The 18,146-nt window shown below is 31.9% G+C and overlaps 1 protein-coding gene across 1 annotated transcript in view; it reads right to left on the reverse strand.

The window, feature by feature from the left end:
* LOC132753212 (uncharacterized) overlaps positions 1 to 9,803 on the reverse strand; it is a gene marked incomplete at its 5' end in the record, with an annotated part of 55,516 nt that extends 45,713 nt beyond the window's left edge. The window contains 4 exons of the mRNA XM_060743655.1: positions 1,477 to 1,651; positions 2,167 to 2,363; positions 9,191 to 9,448; positions 9,644 to 9,803. Of these exons, the coding sequence (XP_060599638.1) occupies positions 1,477 to 1,651; positions 2,167 to 2,363; positions 9,191 to 9,448; positions 9,644 to 9,803 (790 nt within the window). The remainder of the gene's footprint in view (positions 1 to 1,476; positions 1,652 to 2,166; positions 2,364 to 9,190; positions 9,449 to 9,643) is intronic.
* Positions 9,804 to 18,146: the final 8,343 nt, after the last annotated feature.

Raw genomic sequence — 18,146 nt, forward strand, 5'->3', positions numbered from 1 at the left:
TATTTTGTATGGGGAAGGCTGTTCATTAAAATCATATATTATATAGAGTAATCGCACGTTAGCGCAGAGGTGTCTAATGTGAAAATAAATATATATCATTATCCAAAATGTAATGTACTGTAACAACAAGTTAGTCAAATACAATACTAAATAATACTTATACATTTATTTACAATCCTACACTCACACTCACCACTCTCACTCCACTATAAACGAATGTTAAGTGTTATAGCAATTAATACCTACACGAGAGCAGCTGAATTCTTGATACAGTTTGAAAACGTGTATGGTACGAGTGTATTGTATTTGTATTATATGGTATAAGCACTACTTGAATCAAGAATTCAATGTTTCTCATGATCACCTTCAGGTGTGGTAAATGTGTTGTTAGATATTATCTCATTGTAAATGTATATGTCATTGCACAGGGAGTGATATAATATCTACCGGTACTAGAATTCATTCGACACTTATAATATTCTTACAGTCGCTTGTAATGAAAGAGATAGTCTAATTTTGCTGGAAGCCTCAATGTTTTGATTCTTTGAGATGAGATATATAATCATTGGCGGTTATACATGAGGTAACGTAATCTGCGAAGCAAGATTTCATTCGTTTGCCTGCACTCTCAATGGCAGCTCGACATTGTAGCGTTATATAGTATTTCATTATAGTGTGGCTAACTTAGTTTGTCCAATGGGAGCATCTAATGAACAAACTATTCAAAACTAACTCAAATTCATAGTGATGAACCAATGCACTAGGCAAAGTGGGGAAAAAGTCGTGTCTGTCCGTAATTGGAACAATTATTTTGCCAAAACATGCATGTAGGAACTATTATTAACTGTATTTAAACTTGTAAATACATATAAGGAAAGTTACTTTCACTTTTAGATTACCTAAGCACACGGTGACTAAGGTTTAGTTTTTGTGAAAGTAAGAGGTTCATTGTCATTCATACGTTGTGATTTTTTTATGTCTTTAAACTACATCCCAGTTTTAGCTGCATTTATCATTTTAATCTAATTAAGGTGGCACTTTAAAAATGTACAAACAATTGTCTATTATAATGAATTATTATGGCTGATCATTAATACAACATTGATGACACTAACAAATCAATTATAACAAAAAAAAAAAAAAGAATGAAAAACTTGGTAATTGTCCTTTTCGTTCTTAAATACCAGAAATATACTCGTATTTTAAAACTGAACGGACAGCATTTAAGGATTAAATTAGCTAGATACAAAAGCGTAAAACTGATTAAAATTTACTCATACAAACGCAAACAAGACCGACACAAAAGAAAATTTGATTATAACTCAAAGAATTTAACTTTGTCAAGTTGTTGGAGTTGTAAATTAAACTAAAGTATTAAACAAATATCAACTTGGAAGGTAGCAGTTGGCTCTTTTTTTAATCATAATACAATCGTTATTATACATGTAATTCGAGAAAAAGTAATATTAAAATTACCCTCAGCAGTAACAATGGCCCGAAATTTTATCTTTGGTGGCAATCTAGTCTTTGGCATTGCAGATAAGAACAACAGCCTTTTATCTGTTTCTAGTACAAATACCTTTTCGTTGTACCACGCGTCAATGCTAAATCCTTTGTTACCAAATATCGATGTTTTAACAATGAGTTCACACTGCGTAAAAATAGAACATGTAATGAAGCAATTCTCAAACAATCTTGACTACCTTAGCAGTTAATTATCATAAAGAAAATATACTAACTTCAGGGCATTAAGTTGTAATGAAAATAATGTAAATTGAACTAAAAAATCAAATTCTTATTTACAGTACGATATGAAAACATTTAAACTTCCAAAAAAGACACTGGATTACATAACAGCAGAGTTTTGTCAGAACAACACTGTGTTAACGTAAAGTCAGTTACATTATAACACATTGTAATTTAACATTTTCCCCATATTCAACAACAGAAAAGTTGTATTTATATGTTTACTTACAAAACGAAATTGACTTTAAAGTGATACAAGCTCAAAATTAGTTAAGAAGTCGTCTCATGACAAGGTATGTCTCAGGCCATTATTAATTCAAAAACGTAAATCTTACAAATGATAAAATAATGAATTTACTAATTTATATTGGAAAGGTTTTAGAACCCAAGGTGTTAGTAATAAAAACATCGAATGCATACCTCAGATAGTGAAACATTTGTGAAAATAAATTTGGCAAACCGTCCTGGTACAAAATTAACAATCCAAAGAATTACATTGTCTAAAATTGCCGTTAGAGGGTAACTGGGTGATGTTATTATAGAGACGCCGCCTATGTACTGTACGTTTCCAAAAAACGATTCTTTCTGGTAAGCCATCGGAAAGGATACCATAGATACTGTGTTAACAAGAAAACATATTGATAGGAAGAAGATAATTCACTTGGTAAAATAATAAAAAATACGGAAACAAAATCTTAAACCTGGTATGATTTCCACAAACAGAACTGCATTGAAATGCAATATTGCGTGAAGCACAAATGATATAATGATATCATCAATTCAATAATTCCTTAATGCTCCAGTTCAGTGCAATATAGAGCGAATTATAAAGGAGAGTTTTTGAGCACTGAAACACGAGGCTATTTGTCATTCTCGAGGGTTGATAGACCTTGCGTACAACCATGATGAATAGTTCTATATAATTTCTTTTTTGAATAATTTCTAGCTTATAATCATTTTCCCTACCGTGATGATATGCAGCCTTCCAAACCCTCAGACAACCTTGTTATGCCTCGAGTTACGTTGTTATAATATTGATAAAGAAAAGTAAATTAACCTTTGAAAATAAGCAATGCAAAGTCAAAAATGTGTTTTATTCAAAGTGCTCCTTAATAACTAAAGTTTATTTCAATTTTCTTTTTCTACTCTTAAGTAAACTTGTAGTGCGCTATTTCAAGTGCAAGCATTTTTTATCCCCAGAATCTCCAGTTAACGCACCCTTATTGCGTAAGCTGCATATCCTTTTGTAACGTTTAAGCCGAGTAGAACTGCAACTTTACATATTCAACGAATGCGATTTAATATATATCAGACAAACATGTGTATATTATTGTAGCCGTTCGGTGACATATACGAGTGAATTGATATGGCCATTTATAATCACAATAAAGTATTTAATATCAAATAACAAAATATGGACGAAAAACACTCTGAAGAAGGCTGTCTACATGGGAACGCATTCCGCCACGCTTTTGTCGGGTTATCTAAACATACGAAGGCTGTAAGATAAGTTAGTAGACTGGTTTAATGGGAAGTAGTAACGACGTAGTACCGTGTCAAATTAATTTATGTACAAACAAATAAAGTATTTATGAGTAAGTACAAAAAGAAAATATATATCAATCAATGTTACGTTTTTTTAAAAAAAAATTATTATTTTTTGTTTTTGTTTTACGTCACATCGACACAGTATAGGTCATATTCACGGGGGGGGGGAATCACGTGACTTTGTATAGTAATACCCACGAGAAAATGGCGACTACTGAGCCCCGGTAAGTACCTTATTATGTTAAATTAAGGTGACAAACGTTTCTTAAATCAAAACAAAACCTAGCGTATCATATGCGCGTTAATTTTCTTCAAATGGCAATACAAAGTGCATTATCCTACGTTTTGTGGTTTTTGAGAACATTGTTTGAATTGTGTGAAAATTGAACATTCAGCGATAGTAATTCGCACGAAGCGATATAATTTGGTACCAAAATAAAGGAAAATAAGCCTTCTTTTTGCACTTAAGACACCAAATCAATCATTTTATTGACATCTGTTCTTGTAGAATTCCATATAAAATTTTGTTCGAAGGTCTGCAGCCTACAAATGTTCTTTGCAAGTGTATAGTAAGTAAAACGAACAATTTCTGGATAGTAAGTTACACGAAAACAAAATAGTAAGTTTCACGCACAGTTTCCAATAGCTTACTAAAATGTGACGAAACTATTTTATAATTATTTGGTTTCAAATTTGCAAGTGTGTTCCGTCTACGGTGACAGAGAAACAAATATTGAGAGAGTATTTTAATAATAATTCATATTATTTCATAATACATGTATTCATATTCATATAATTTCATAAAAGATTACTTAACTTAAAAAACAACTAAATGAGACATTATCATTGATACTCAACAATGTACGTTACACTTGGCCACTTTTCACGTTAGACTGGACCCACATCCGTTATCCTTAGAAAAAGCTATATAAAGAAATAACTGTACAGAAGGAAATATTACAACACCATCATTAACTTTTCAGTACCTGCAATCTGGACCAAAAACGCAAAGGAGAAGACATTCGCCATATCACATTGATATTTAGTGCCATCATAGAACTGGTATAACAAGTTTTTATTAAATTTATTCTTTTATACACTGGCAGATTTTATAAATAAACCCAACCGCCTCCGTGGTCGAGGGGTTAGAGTCGATGACTTCTACTCCAGTTACCTCTCTGGCGTGGGTTCGATCCCCGGGAGATGCTTTGGTAGTTTAGCGCGGAGGAAGGTAGTCTAGTACTGGTGTAACTCTCCAGGAACGATGGTTAGGAAACTACCCGCCTATATGACTGAAATACTGTTGGAAAAAGGCGTAAAATGAAACACACACACACACACACACACACACACACACACACACACACACACACACTTATAAATAAACCCAAGAACTTTTTTTAAACGTTATGTTTTACTATACGCTTATTTTCTTACCATGTGCAAATGCGTTGCGTCGTAAACTCTTGCTTATTGTTTGTAATAGAGTAAGTAAATAAGATATTCAGGACGTCCATGGCCGAGTGCTTAATGTCCCTGATTTTTATACACCTGCTTTTCACCGCTATGGATTCTAGTCCGACCAGAGTCCTTGAATTCTTTCATCAAACTAGCTAACAAAACGTCGGTGCTGTAACTCAGGTGTCCCGACACTGACGGTGTGATTTGAAACCCAGCATCTAAGATTGTTTTATGTAAATATTTTTTTTATTCCACTTGCCTTCACTTTAAAAAGTGTAAATATCTTTGACCGTTTGATTTCAAATATTCGTTTTTCTTTAAAGGTCAATTATGCCTCTTAAATGCTATCATTTTTATTTTATTTAAATATCTGTTTATTTTTGGTATCTTGTTACAGTTTCCAAAAACATACTCATTTGCTAGATACTCAAACTATCTTTTGCATCTTTGGTTATGTTTGAAAATGGTATACCTTTAGTGAATAAGGAATTTCGTATGGAAGTCAAAATACTACTTTGTTTACACTTTGCTACCTTAACGACACATCACTTAATGTTCAGCGCAACCTTTTTCAGTTGTAATAAAATTCTATCATGCGTTTTATCCATTATTTAAACATTATGAAACACATGTTTGATATTTCTAAAGAATTAAAACAATATGGATTTCTGAGGCACAATGTGCCTTAATCATAACTTGTATCACTGTATCATTGTTGTTGTTGTTTTTTTTTTTTTTTTTTTTTTTTTGTAAGAAGTTATTTTGTTCTTGCGAATTCTTCAATATATTTTCATAAATTAAGTAACAAATACCACCATATAAAAACATCAGCATTCAGTTAATAAACATCACCATACCAATTAACAGAAATTATATTTGTTCATCTTCTTTCTAATTACAGTAAAATGAGGGCCATGACACACCCGAAACTGCAGAGGTCAAAGAACTACTATCGCAACAGAAAAATAACACTGAGCCTTGTAATATCAAATCCCATCAAAAGTTCATTTGATATATTATGATTACAACCAATTAAGCATTCGTTCTATAGACAAAAAGTGAAATATTTGATCTTCAATAATTGAAATAAGTATTTTCTATCTCTTTACATATGGACTTTAACTTTCTTTTAATGTATATGTATGCTAATGGAAACTGTGCGTGAAACTTACTATTTTGTTTTAGTGCGACTTGAGTACCGCTCATGCCAGCACTATTAAGTGTTGAGAATTGAGTACCGCTCAAGCCGGTGCTAGGGGGCGTGAGGGATGTTGCACTTCTTCAGTATCCCTCATGTACAGACTCAATCAAACCGAGTCTGCAATTCTTATGTAATTTTGTTGTGATTAATGCTTCCGAGGGATCACTTTGTTTCCAGATTTTTATACTTCACAACAGCAGGTGTCAAGTGCTGTGTGGCAGCTGTAAAAAGTTGCCCCGTACTTCACTTCAGTGTTGTTATATTTTTCTGGTCCTTCGGGATCATTGATGCCAGCACTATTAAGTGTTGAGAATTGAGTACCGCTCATGCCAGCACTATTAAGTGTTGAGAATTGAGTACCGCTCAAGCCGGTGCTAGGGGGCGTGAGGGATGTTGCACTTCTTCAGTATCCCTCATGTACAGACTCAATCAAACCGAGTCTGCAATTCTTATGTAATTTTGTTGTGATTAATGCTTCCGAGGGATCACTTTGTTTCCAGATTTTTTTACTATCCAGAAATTGTTCGTTTTACTTACTATACACTTGCAAAGACAATTGTAGGCTACATTCCTTCGAAAATATATTTTATATGGAATTCTACAAGAACAGATGTCAATAAAATGATTGATTTTGTGTCTTAAGTGCAGAAAGTAAGCTTATTTTCCTTTATTTTGGTACCAAATTATATCGCTTCGTGCGAATTACTATCGCTGAATGTGCAATTTTCAACCAATTCAAACAATGTTCTCAAAAACCACAAAACGTAAGATAATGCACTTTCTATTGTCATTTGAAGAAAATTAACGCGCATATGATACGCTAGGTTTTGGTTTGATTTAAGAAACGTTTGTCACCTTAATTTAACATAATAAGGTACTTACCGGGGCTCAGCAGTCGCCATTTTCTCGTGGGTATTACTATACAAAGTCACGTGATTCCCCCCCCGTGATGTTGCGACGTTCCAGCTTTAGTGGTGGAGGAAGACCTCAGGTGACCTTCCGTGCATTATTTCAGGCACGAACGGGCACCTGAGTAGAACCACCGACGTTCTGTAAGCTAGCTGAATAGCTTCCTCACATGAAAGAATCCAAAGTGCCTGTCGGGATTCGAGCCCACAGCGTTGAGAGGCAAGTGATTTGAAGTCATCAACTTTAACCATTCGGCCGAGGACGTCCCCAAAATTACGTATTAATGTAGTTTAAACACAGTGCATCAACGTACCCCGCAGCACGACGTCATATAACACGCCAAGATAATGTCATATCATTAAAGCTGCGCATACATTTCGATGTAGCCAAAAAGACATAAATTTTCTGCTTGGAGATCCACTTCTAGAAAGTTTACTTAGGAAATATAGCAACAATGAGCTGGAACACATTTTAATCAAAATCGTTGTCCTTTTAGTTGACGCTTTAATAATGGAAACACTAGGGGCTAGATCAAGAAGAGAGTGAACTAGAGATTCAAACTCTACAATACTGATCTCAAACATTGCTGAATTGGCACCTTGAGCGGGTGCGTTGACCTAGTTTAAAATGACACGTGTGATACCTAAACTAGTCAAGTTTTATACAAGGTTTAAAAAGGAAAGAATTATAGCCAGAGGCTTAAAACTTATCATACAGCCCACGTAGAACTTAAATATGATCTTAATATTAAATGCTTGAAACAAGTGAGTTTCTTCCTGCGTGGGTTAACAATATTTGGAATACAATTACACAAATTTTCAACTTTTTAACGAGCGTCATGGTTCTATATAAAACATTATGACAACTGCTGATTAAACTTGATAAGTTAGCCATTTCATATCTTTTATGTCTGATTGACGTCAAATTTGGATATAATGTCACTTAAACATGATGAAACAAGTTGGTGGAATATACTTATAAACAGATAATAAATCATGAATAAATTAGAAGTACAAATAAGCTTCAATATATTATTTGATTTGCTGCATTTGATTTCGTGCAAACGTGGTCAAAAACGAGATATTGTCCTAGTTGTATTCTTATTTGAACATTAGCATGAAGAGAGTGAACTAGATTTCTTCATATTGGGGCTGTATGACCTAGTTTTTGACCCAAGGTAAACCATATAACTTGACCTAGAAATCATCAAAACAATATTTCAGATCTATTTACAGGTTAAATGGATCAAACAGTAACCTCTTAAGTGTTTACAAGGTTTTTTATTTGGTTGGGTTGTCAGACCAAACAAATAATGGAAGCGAAATTTCAGAGTCTAATGCTGTTAATTGCAATTACCTAAAGCAGTCCATTTTTTTGAAGCGGTTACTTCCCTTTATATGTACACTAACACCGAAAAATTCAGGGGAGATCAATGCGTAAAGATTGTCAAATGACAAGCGCATTAATTTTCAAGCAAAGTAGTTCCCGAATAGTCGAAGATTTTGATATTGGTTCATTCTTTATAGATATACAAGCTTACAGTAAGCTCCATGATTATTTACATCTGTTTAGCTTCGAAATAAAAAGAGATACAAACACTAATTTAAAGTAATATGGTTTTCTTCAGGCCGACAACATATAACTTCACCGTGACCGAGGGGTTTGCACGCTCGCTTCTGAATCGAGAGGTCTAGAGTTCAAATCCCAGTAGAGGCAACTCATTTTTTTAATTTTAAGTCAAATAAACATTGAATTGACTATCAGTGTTGCAATTAATCTTATAGCCAATTTACTACAGTTAAAACACTGGAAAGCATTGGTGGCACTTTACAAAACCAAATTGGTTTATAATCTCACAACCTTCACCTTTCTGACATTCTGAGACCCAAACAAATTCAGCGCCTTCCGTGCTTTGATTCAGTTTCGGGCTGAGTGACCTAATTTTCTAACCCAAGAGACCTATAATCGAACTTGACCTAGAAATCATTAAAATATCCTTTTTGACCGAATCATTTTTTCTGTACTTTTTCTTTTTTTTCATATTTTCGTATGTAGTCAATTTATACAGTACATGCTTAATTAAAATGTTTGAGTTCAATCATTTTTTATATTTGTGTTAAAACTTAAAGAAAAATAATATTAACAATCGCCTTTACAAACATTTTCTGTCTGAGGCCTTCATTCGAAAAATAACAATAAGTTAATCTTTTTAAGAAAATACAATATACACGCACATGAGTAGTAATACTGCCACAGACATATCGACCGCTTATATTGGCAAGGTGAAAAAATGATAAATTATTTCATGACGAAAGAATGACTTACCATTATTTTGTAGCTTAGCAAACCATTGACTGCCGTTTGTAATCTTAGTATTTTTCCAAATCCCAAGTTCACTACCCATATAGTGATAACAAATTTTCTGTTCATTGATACTGGCAACACTACAACCATTTTTAGATTTACAAAGATGTTTACATTCCTCAACACTTGTATTTCTAATGAATGATGAGTTTCCGGATCGCAATTCTTGATCTAGAGGTAGCATTTCAGATAAACTGTTGCTTGTAAGGTCAATGATACCTGTTTACAAAACAGAACAGTTCTCTGTAATATACATTTATCATAAAGATACCAAAACCAAAGTAACTTAGTAAATAGCAACAAGAAAAGTGAAAATTTGATCATCTTCATGATGAAATTATAGCCTCATTCCAAATGTTTGCAGCAATTATTCAATTTGTCAAAAGAAAGTGATCCTTTAAACTTTATACTTACTTGTCAATTTACAACCGTACACCATAAAATCTAAGCGTCGTCGTTTAAGTGTTAGATTTGCAAGTGATTCATTTAATTTTACGTATCTTGCTTTGATTGGTCTAGGAAATGATATTTGTTGATCTTTTACGTATTCACTTTCAGGAAAAATCCGAAATTCCTAAAAATAATGAATTACAGATACTTAATAAATTAAAGTTACTTCCACATCTTCATTTCATTCTCATAAGCAAAAATTTTAGCAGATTGTATCCACTTTGGACAAACTGTTTATGATAAAGCACAAAACCTTATTGATTCATTATCTCATGATATTTATAGATTTTATAAACATTCTAGCTTTTTATAAATGATATGTGAATATTGTATGATATAGAAGTTGAATAAGTTTACAGACATTTCAAGTATATATTAAAAAAGGTGTATTAATCTAAATGAGTCAAATATATGTAAATATAATTAAACTTTAAGTTCACCCAAAGTGCATGGTACATGTTCCCTTTTTCATAATTTTAGAGGTAATTTCACACTACCCAGTTTTGACACCTTCTCAATAAATCCAATTCATGTAACATGTTATTCTGCCGATTAAATTTCAGGTTTAAATTTAAGAAAAGCACGATCAAATAATATGCATCCATAGTTTGACGTGTTCATACGGCAGTGATCACTAAATGTTGATTATCAATTAAATGTGAGAATACGGACTTTAATGTATCGTTTAACAACGGCTAATAACGGATGGTATCGGAATAACCGGGAACTACTCACGCTTTCTTTTGGCAGTTTATGAGACCTATCTTTAGTATATTTTTTGTTATGTAAGAGGGCGTTTTCCACTGTGACGTCCTTATGTGATCAGATTCAATATGTCGTCTTGAATGCCCATTCATTAGGGTCAACAAACCATTAGTTAACATTAGGAATAGAAGCGCTGAATGTGAACTTGTTTGTTATAAAAGTTACAAAAATAAAAGCAAAGTGGTGTTTTGATTTACATACAAAACCCTTGAATACTCTTACAATACTAACATTCTAACTGACAAATTGTAACAGAAACAAAACATTATAACAGGAGACCGAAAAGAAAACAACAAAAAAAACAAAACAAATACTGTTTAACAATGAAAACAACATTTTGGGTTAAATAGGTCTTTGTATGATCATGCTCGTAAAAACGGTTAAAGCAGCATTTTTAAGAAACGCAAAAATTATCTTTATACTACTTTTAATTCAGGCATAAGATATCTAAATGACAATGCGTCAATGATCAAAAACACTTCATTAATCTGTATCGTATTATGACAAAAAAACACGCAAAAATAACAAAGGTTTACCATCTTGTTTGAAACATTTTGAGGATCTAATTTAAACTTTTGAATTAGTTTTATAAAACAACAACAACAACAAGTATGTTTTCATCAATCAAAGATAAGTTTAATATGTATCTTTTTTAAGAATTGGTAAGAATAACAAACATAGATTTGATATTATAAACACACAAAACAAAAGAAAAGCATATGCTCATTAAAATAGATATCTGTCAGGCTTGAACTAATAGAAAAGGGCGCTCATATTGTTCAGCTATCAATAGGACATTGATATAGCTTTAGAAACAGTTCTTTAATATTTGTCAAAAATTAAAGGAGGTTGTACCACTTTGATTTGGGCAATTGGAACAATACCTACTAATTCACGCATTTAAAACTAAGAAGTACATGATAATTTTTCCAATTCAAATATGGTTCAATACACACGTCTGAACCTCTATTGTTTCATTCATGTTATTTCTTTAAATCCATAATATCTTATGAGATGATATTGGAATATACCGTATTCAATTCAATGCACAAATTATATTCCTCGTTATGAAAATTGGGACACAGCAAATAACGATCCAAACTAACGTATACATTTTAAAAATCAAAGGGCTGCAAGCTCTGTTGTATTTTCTGATCTTTGCAATGTAAATCGCACTGTATATCTGTATTATTTTCATGTACTAGTTTATTTTTATGTACTATTATTCTTCTTGCAGGGCACCAGAGTTTGATACATACGGAATTTTGCATGACTAGAGGTGCATCAAAAATCATTTATGTTCATTTTTATGACAGCCACACTTTATCTTTGCATATCGTGGCTACTTTTTTAACAAAGAAACTTAAAACAAAAAGGTTGGCTTGAATGGGATTTGAACCCCAGACATCTGACACACTAAACGAGCGCGTTACCCCTGAACCACGGAAAAGTTATACAGAGAAAGCCTGAATAAAATCAAGTAAAGCTAAATTTAGAATTTCCCTTGCATTTCGGGTTTGTAATCCTTATTTATTTCAAGGTACACGATAAACCTGTTGTTTAACATTAAATAATTAACCAAAGATCTTCTCGCCAAAACAGTCCGACATGTATATATATTCCACTACTCAACAGTCAGATTTATTTATGAAATACGCTCTGATCGACATAGCTAAAAATAGCATTTTGATTAATTAATATCATATTTATCCGCGTTATTTGTGAATGTGCATTTACTGACAATTCTATAACCCAAAGCTACTTTAAAACTTTGAATGCGTTGTAATTTGTTGGATACTTGTGAAATATTTCTTCCTTTAAAATATCTAGTTTTAAGCTGTTTAAAGAACTCCTTGTTGTTTATCGTGAAACCGCTGTGTCAGAGATTGAATGTTAGCTTGTATTTCCTGATCTCTGATCATAAAATACAAAAATCGTTGTGTGTGTGTCTTATGCTTCATACACACGTGTATTTATTTCACCATTGAATATTTTGGTAAAACACCGAGTTTACCTTGTATATCTGTAGATGATACTTATCCATGCCAAAATATAAACTGCAAGTGGTCCACGTATCTGTATGTATGTCAATATGAAGTGCTTCTATTGTTGTTAAAGAAATAAGGTCCACCTAGATAAATAAAGACACGGGAATAAGTTTATGCATATAATTGGTTAAACGTTGCTGATGTACCTCAATTTTAATGTGAACTTGTCTGTAACTGAAAATCTTATACCATAAAATAATAATGTTTAAAATATTCTTCGTCATATGTGAGAACAAACCATAAAATACTTAATATGGATATTGTTCATAAGTGTTTGATACACGATCATATAGGTATTTTCAATTTATATCAGATAATTTCAGTTTCTACAACAAAATATTATTATCCATTATATTTATTTTAATGATAACTCACTAAAGTACAATGTATTGTTTTTAGAAATATTTCATAAGATTATCCAAATTTTTCATTATTATTGCTTTTATCAATATTTGAAAGACTTACCGAAAATGTGCCCGTTGCAGAACAATCTACGTTCAAGACACGTTACCTTAATCCTATATGTTTCCAAAATTAACAACTAACAAAAAAATAGCGCAAGTAATTCTTTGAAATAGTTAATATTCCTTCAAAAAATAATTGTTGTTCATAACTGTTGGTTATTCAATCGTGTAACGAAAGTTAGAATCTTATTCAAATCATTTTCAGCCAGCTTGCTCGACTTGCTTGTACATTATTGTCAAGTGACGAAAAATGTCCGTGACCCTGGTATATGAACTTGTATGTGAAACCGAAGTTGATGTGAAGTTGATTTCTACATACATACATACTAAATCTACATTGTACTTAATTTAATTTAAAGATTCCCTTACCAATCTGCTTAAGTCATATTGCATAGAAAACTGTCGCATTTCTTTAAAAAACTGAACGCTTGTAATATTTTTCATGCCCTCTCCTTTATTTTCAGAGTAAATATTTGTGTATAGAGCTTTAAAAATTAATCTCAAGGTGAACCTTTATCATGTCAAGTTATATAAATAAGATTTTCATACAGACAACACTTTTTAAGAAATATCTTTATTTTATGTGTCCCTAACACGGAAAACTCATTATTTGAAACATTTATCCAGTTATTTATATTTAAAAAAAACAAACAAAACATTACATCAACAAGAATATATATGAACTATTAATTATCAATTGAAAACATTATTTCCGTATAGTTATATGTTCATAAAATTATACATCGACATCTTAGGAACGTTTTCTTTTTTATTTACATCAGTATCTATGAATACATTATTTAGTGTTTTCGAATTGCTCTATAAGTATGCAGAAAGTAGTCTAAGATAATTCAACAACCAAAGAAATCAAGGTGTCATGTCTGTTAAGTCCTTAAACAAAAAGAGTATTCCGGACTCACACAGATTTCTTTAAATAATTTGTCCGGATACCTGAGCTCTTGAATATAATACATTTCAAAACCATGGCTCACTTTTCTAAGTAGTAGAATAATATTAAGAATAACCAGATCAGAAAAATTGACTTTTATATTGTAGTGTAGACTAGCTAAAACTTGCTGTCTTAATGTCACGGTGCCAGACGTATCATATTTGCAGTATATTCTAATCTTGCAAGTTCGTGTGTCATAATTTGTTCATCTATAAGTTTGGCTGTACCACCAGTTAAAAAGCATGACCTCACAGGTGATATCTTGAGGCAACAAGATGGTAACTTGTGAACGCAATATAAAAAGTCGTGACCACAAGATAATAAGTCGTGGTCACAAGATAAAATAATACTCCAGATGTGACCTCTATGCCACCGTAAGAATGTCACATTACCTGGTAATTGGCTATTGAAGCACTATATCCATTATAAAGTAATAACTTCATTTATAGGTATGACTTGATTGTATACGTTTGTAACTTTTAGCAAATGAGTAAGCCCTGTATGTTGCAATTAAGGATGTAACGTTCATTTAAGTGAAGTTTTATATATGTATATAATTATTCTTCTAAAAACAATTCTAAAACATCCAAGAATGTGTTAAATATGTACTGCAAATGTTTATATAATCAAAGTGCTGAAAGCACTGATGGGGCGCAATATGTTGCATACAACAGTTTGAGATTTGTAGAGCAATCTATTTCAGGTGTTCCAAGCTGATATCATTCCTACTTTCAAAGTAGAATAAGTGCCCATTTTGTATACAATATAAAAGTATTGCCTCCAAACTTGGAAATCATGTACAAAGAGCATACTTACAAAAACCAGGCAAATTGCATAATTGATATCATATATATCATGAATAAACATTTCAAAATATGACATTGGAATTTGTTGGGAAACTATGGTTGTTTAAGTTTAACTAAATTTTTCTTTTAATTAATTTTCATGTAAAGGACTTCCATATGTGAGTGTATAACACATAAATCAGTGCACTTACTATATTTATTCCCAGAAATGATTATGCAAATAAAAAATAAACAGAAAATTTAACTGTCTATAAAATATTTCTAAAATAAAACCAGGACTATAAGAACAAACGCATTATTTGTAGAAACCTTTCAAGTACAATACATAATAGAATATGTGAGAATATAAATTGGAATGGATACATATAATGCAGTTGGCATTGAAAACAAGAGCCACTACCTAACTTCGGCCATGCTCGGCTTTTTTCTTATATAGAAAGTCAAACACATCAGTTTGAGAATATTGTAAAATCTATAAGAGACATCTTAGAAAACATAATATAAATGTATAAAGTAAATTTCAAATTTAAATTTGACTGTCAACACATTTAAGTAAAGGTCATAGTTGAATGAGAAGTGTTCTTTTGTCCAAGAATGAATCAAATCCTAGACAAAAAGAAAAGTTATGACAAAGTGAGCAAATTAAATTGTTTAACCTTGGATGTAATGGTCAGGTCTTTTTTAAAGGTCAAAGTTAAATCAGAATAATTCAACATGTTGGTTTTGTGTTTGTTTGTCCAAGCATGAATCAAATCTGTAAGAAAATAACAAAATAATAACAATTCCAGCTTCAAAGATTTTGTTTATCAAATCAAGATAAAGGCTATATATGAACTTGAAGGGTTTTTGTCACAAAAACACATGTCTTCTCAAACTGTGTATGGTTCTGATCACTCCTTTGAATTTGGTGGAAATCCAGCCAGCAGTTTGACATGTGATAGATTTTTTCTATTTTAATCCTGGGGGCCATATTTTTAACCCTGGGGGCCATTTTGTACAGTGAAGCAGAACATGCCGGCAATGTGCACAACAAGGGATGGAACTGTTCACTCCTGTGAAGTGTCATTGAAATCTAACCAGCAGTTCTATTTGTGAAAGTCAGACAGGATTTTTCTATTTATAGCTCTGACAGCCATTTTGTGCAGCAAAGTTAAACGTGCTGGCGATATGCACAATAAAGGATAGTACTGATCACACCTATTAAGTTTGGTTGAAATCCCACCAGTATTTTGACTTGCGAACACAATTTTTCTATTTTAAGCTGTGGCGGCCATTTTGTGCAGTGAAACGGAACTTGCAGGCAATGTGAACAACTAGGGAATGTACTGATCAAGCCTGTAAAGTTTGGTTGAATTCTCACCAGTAGTTTGTCCTGTGAAGGCCGGACGAGATTTTTCTATTTTTACCTCTTGTGGCCATTTTGAGCAGCGAATCGGTACATGTCGGTGTGTGCATATCTACGGATGGAATTGATCACTCCTGAAAAGTTTGGTTGAAATTCCACCAGTAATTGGACCTATGAAGGCCGGACAAACTTAATGCAGACAACCAGACGGACGGACAGATGGCAAAGGCAAAAACAATATGTCAAAAATTAAATTCAAGGTCAAAATCCATTTAATCTTCTTGGATGTCTTGTCAGAAGGAGTGTCTGTGACAGAGTGGTCAAGGTTGTTGACTCCACCAGTCATGCCGGACAGTTACCATATTATGACATTCACTGTGGTGATGCATTGTAAAAATCAAAGCAAAAAAATTTAAACATTTAAGAGTCAATGTCATATTGATTTTGATTTTCTTATTTTCTTTTAGGTCTAAGCCTACAAGTTTGAAGAAAATAAAAATTCAAAAATCAAAATTCATACATTTGAACTTGAAGGTCAATATAATTCATGAATCAAGGTCAACTTCAGTCTGGTTTTCTTGGTGGTCTTATCCAAAGAATTGTTGTATCCAAAATTGAAGACAATCCATTAAAAATTATGGCTAAGTTTAAAGTTTCTTTAGCAACATGTGCAGGAACAGCAAATTAACTGTAGCAATAGCTCGAAATTCTTTTTTTAGCTAAACACATGCCGTAATTCATATCAGCTGCCTATAGGTTTCAGCATTTTCAACAAAATTTGTTTTAAATGGAACAGGCAGAAGTGTTATAATAAAACTATGCACTAGTTATTATCATACTAATGCATGTTCTAACAATTATCAATAAGCATATAACACAATTTGCCAAAATTTTCATCAGAGCTACATAAATTACAGATTTTTGCTATGTCAAAAAAAGTGTATGCAATGGAACAAAACATATATTTCGAAAGCAGTTTAAAATGATGGTGTCAGACTGTATAAGTTATCATACTGTTAACATATAAATCTTTATACAAAATCAAAAGAAGGCATTCATAGAAAATTCTCATATCATATTTGGTACATTTATGGGAAATTATAATTTTTCTAAATTTATAAATATAAATGAAATTTCTTTTGAAATTTGCAAAAGAGTCAAATTTATGCCCTTTCAATTTTAAGGGTTGATTTTGCTTAACATAATTTCTATGCAATTTTAGTCCTAACATTTTTCAAATAAATCTTCTATCCGATGGACAAGTCTAACAAAGATTTTACAATATACCACTTTAACTAAAAGCTATACTTTCAAACAGTAACAAAACTAAAATTGTTTGATACAACAATTTTTCTATGAAACAATTACATTTAGAATTAAAGCTCCATGACTCCAGATATGCCAAAAGAAAATCAAACTTGAAAAAAAGATATTAAGAAAAGTCCAAGAAAAAACTTACATTATGTGCCATTAATGACTACATTTTCAAAATTATCATGAAAAATAGCAATAACCTGGAGGCATGCTGCTAAAAGATAAAAAAAAAAACACCCTATCATATATAGCATACTCAAGTATCTTTATTGGCTAGAAAAGAAACCAAGAGCAATGAACTGAGAGTTATGGTATCAAACGCCAGGCCAGTGGGGCCATTTTTTCTTTAAGTTTAAACATTACTTTTGTACTTTTAGATTAGTTTAAGACATAATACATTATCAATTTTAATTCTGTACTTATTGTAGGTATTCATTGGATTGAATAATGAATCATTCATTTTTCAAAATTAAATGAAAAAGCATGGTACAAAATATTTTCAAGATCTAGTAAAATCTAAATGGTTTTAAAATCTAGTAAAGTCCAAACTATTCAGTAAATATATTAATGAATATACTACAAGTTTATTGTAACAAAACATGTATTTTGGATAATACGCTCCAAGCTGAAATTTTAAATGGGTGTGGTGGTATAAATGTTTGTAAATATTTTAAGGTATCTAATAAATAAGTATGTTCTTAATAAAAGAAACTTGCACCTTGATATTTTTCTGTACAAACAAATTTCAAACATTGATAATAAGCTCATCTTCTTGG

This window comes from Ruditapes philippinarum, unplaced genomic scaffold (assembly GCF_026571515.1).
Source record: "Ruditapes philippinarum isolate M1 unplaced genomic scaffold, ASM2657151v2 ctg9616_1_1_1_1, whole genome shotgun sequence".
Taxonomy (NCBI): Eukaryota; Metazoa; Mollusca; class Bivalvia; order Venerida; family Veneridae; genus Ruditapes; species Ruditapes philippinarum.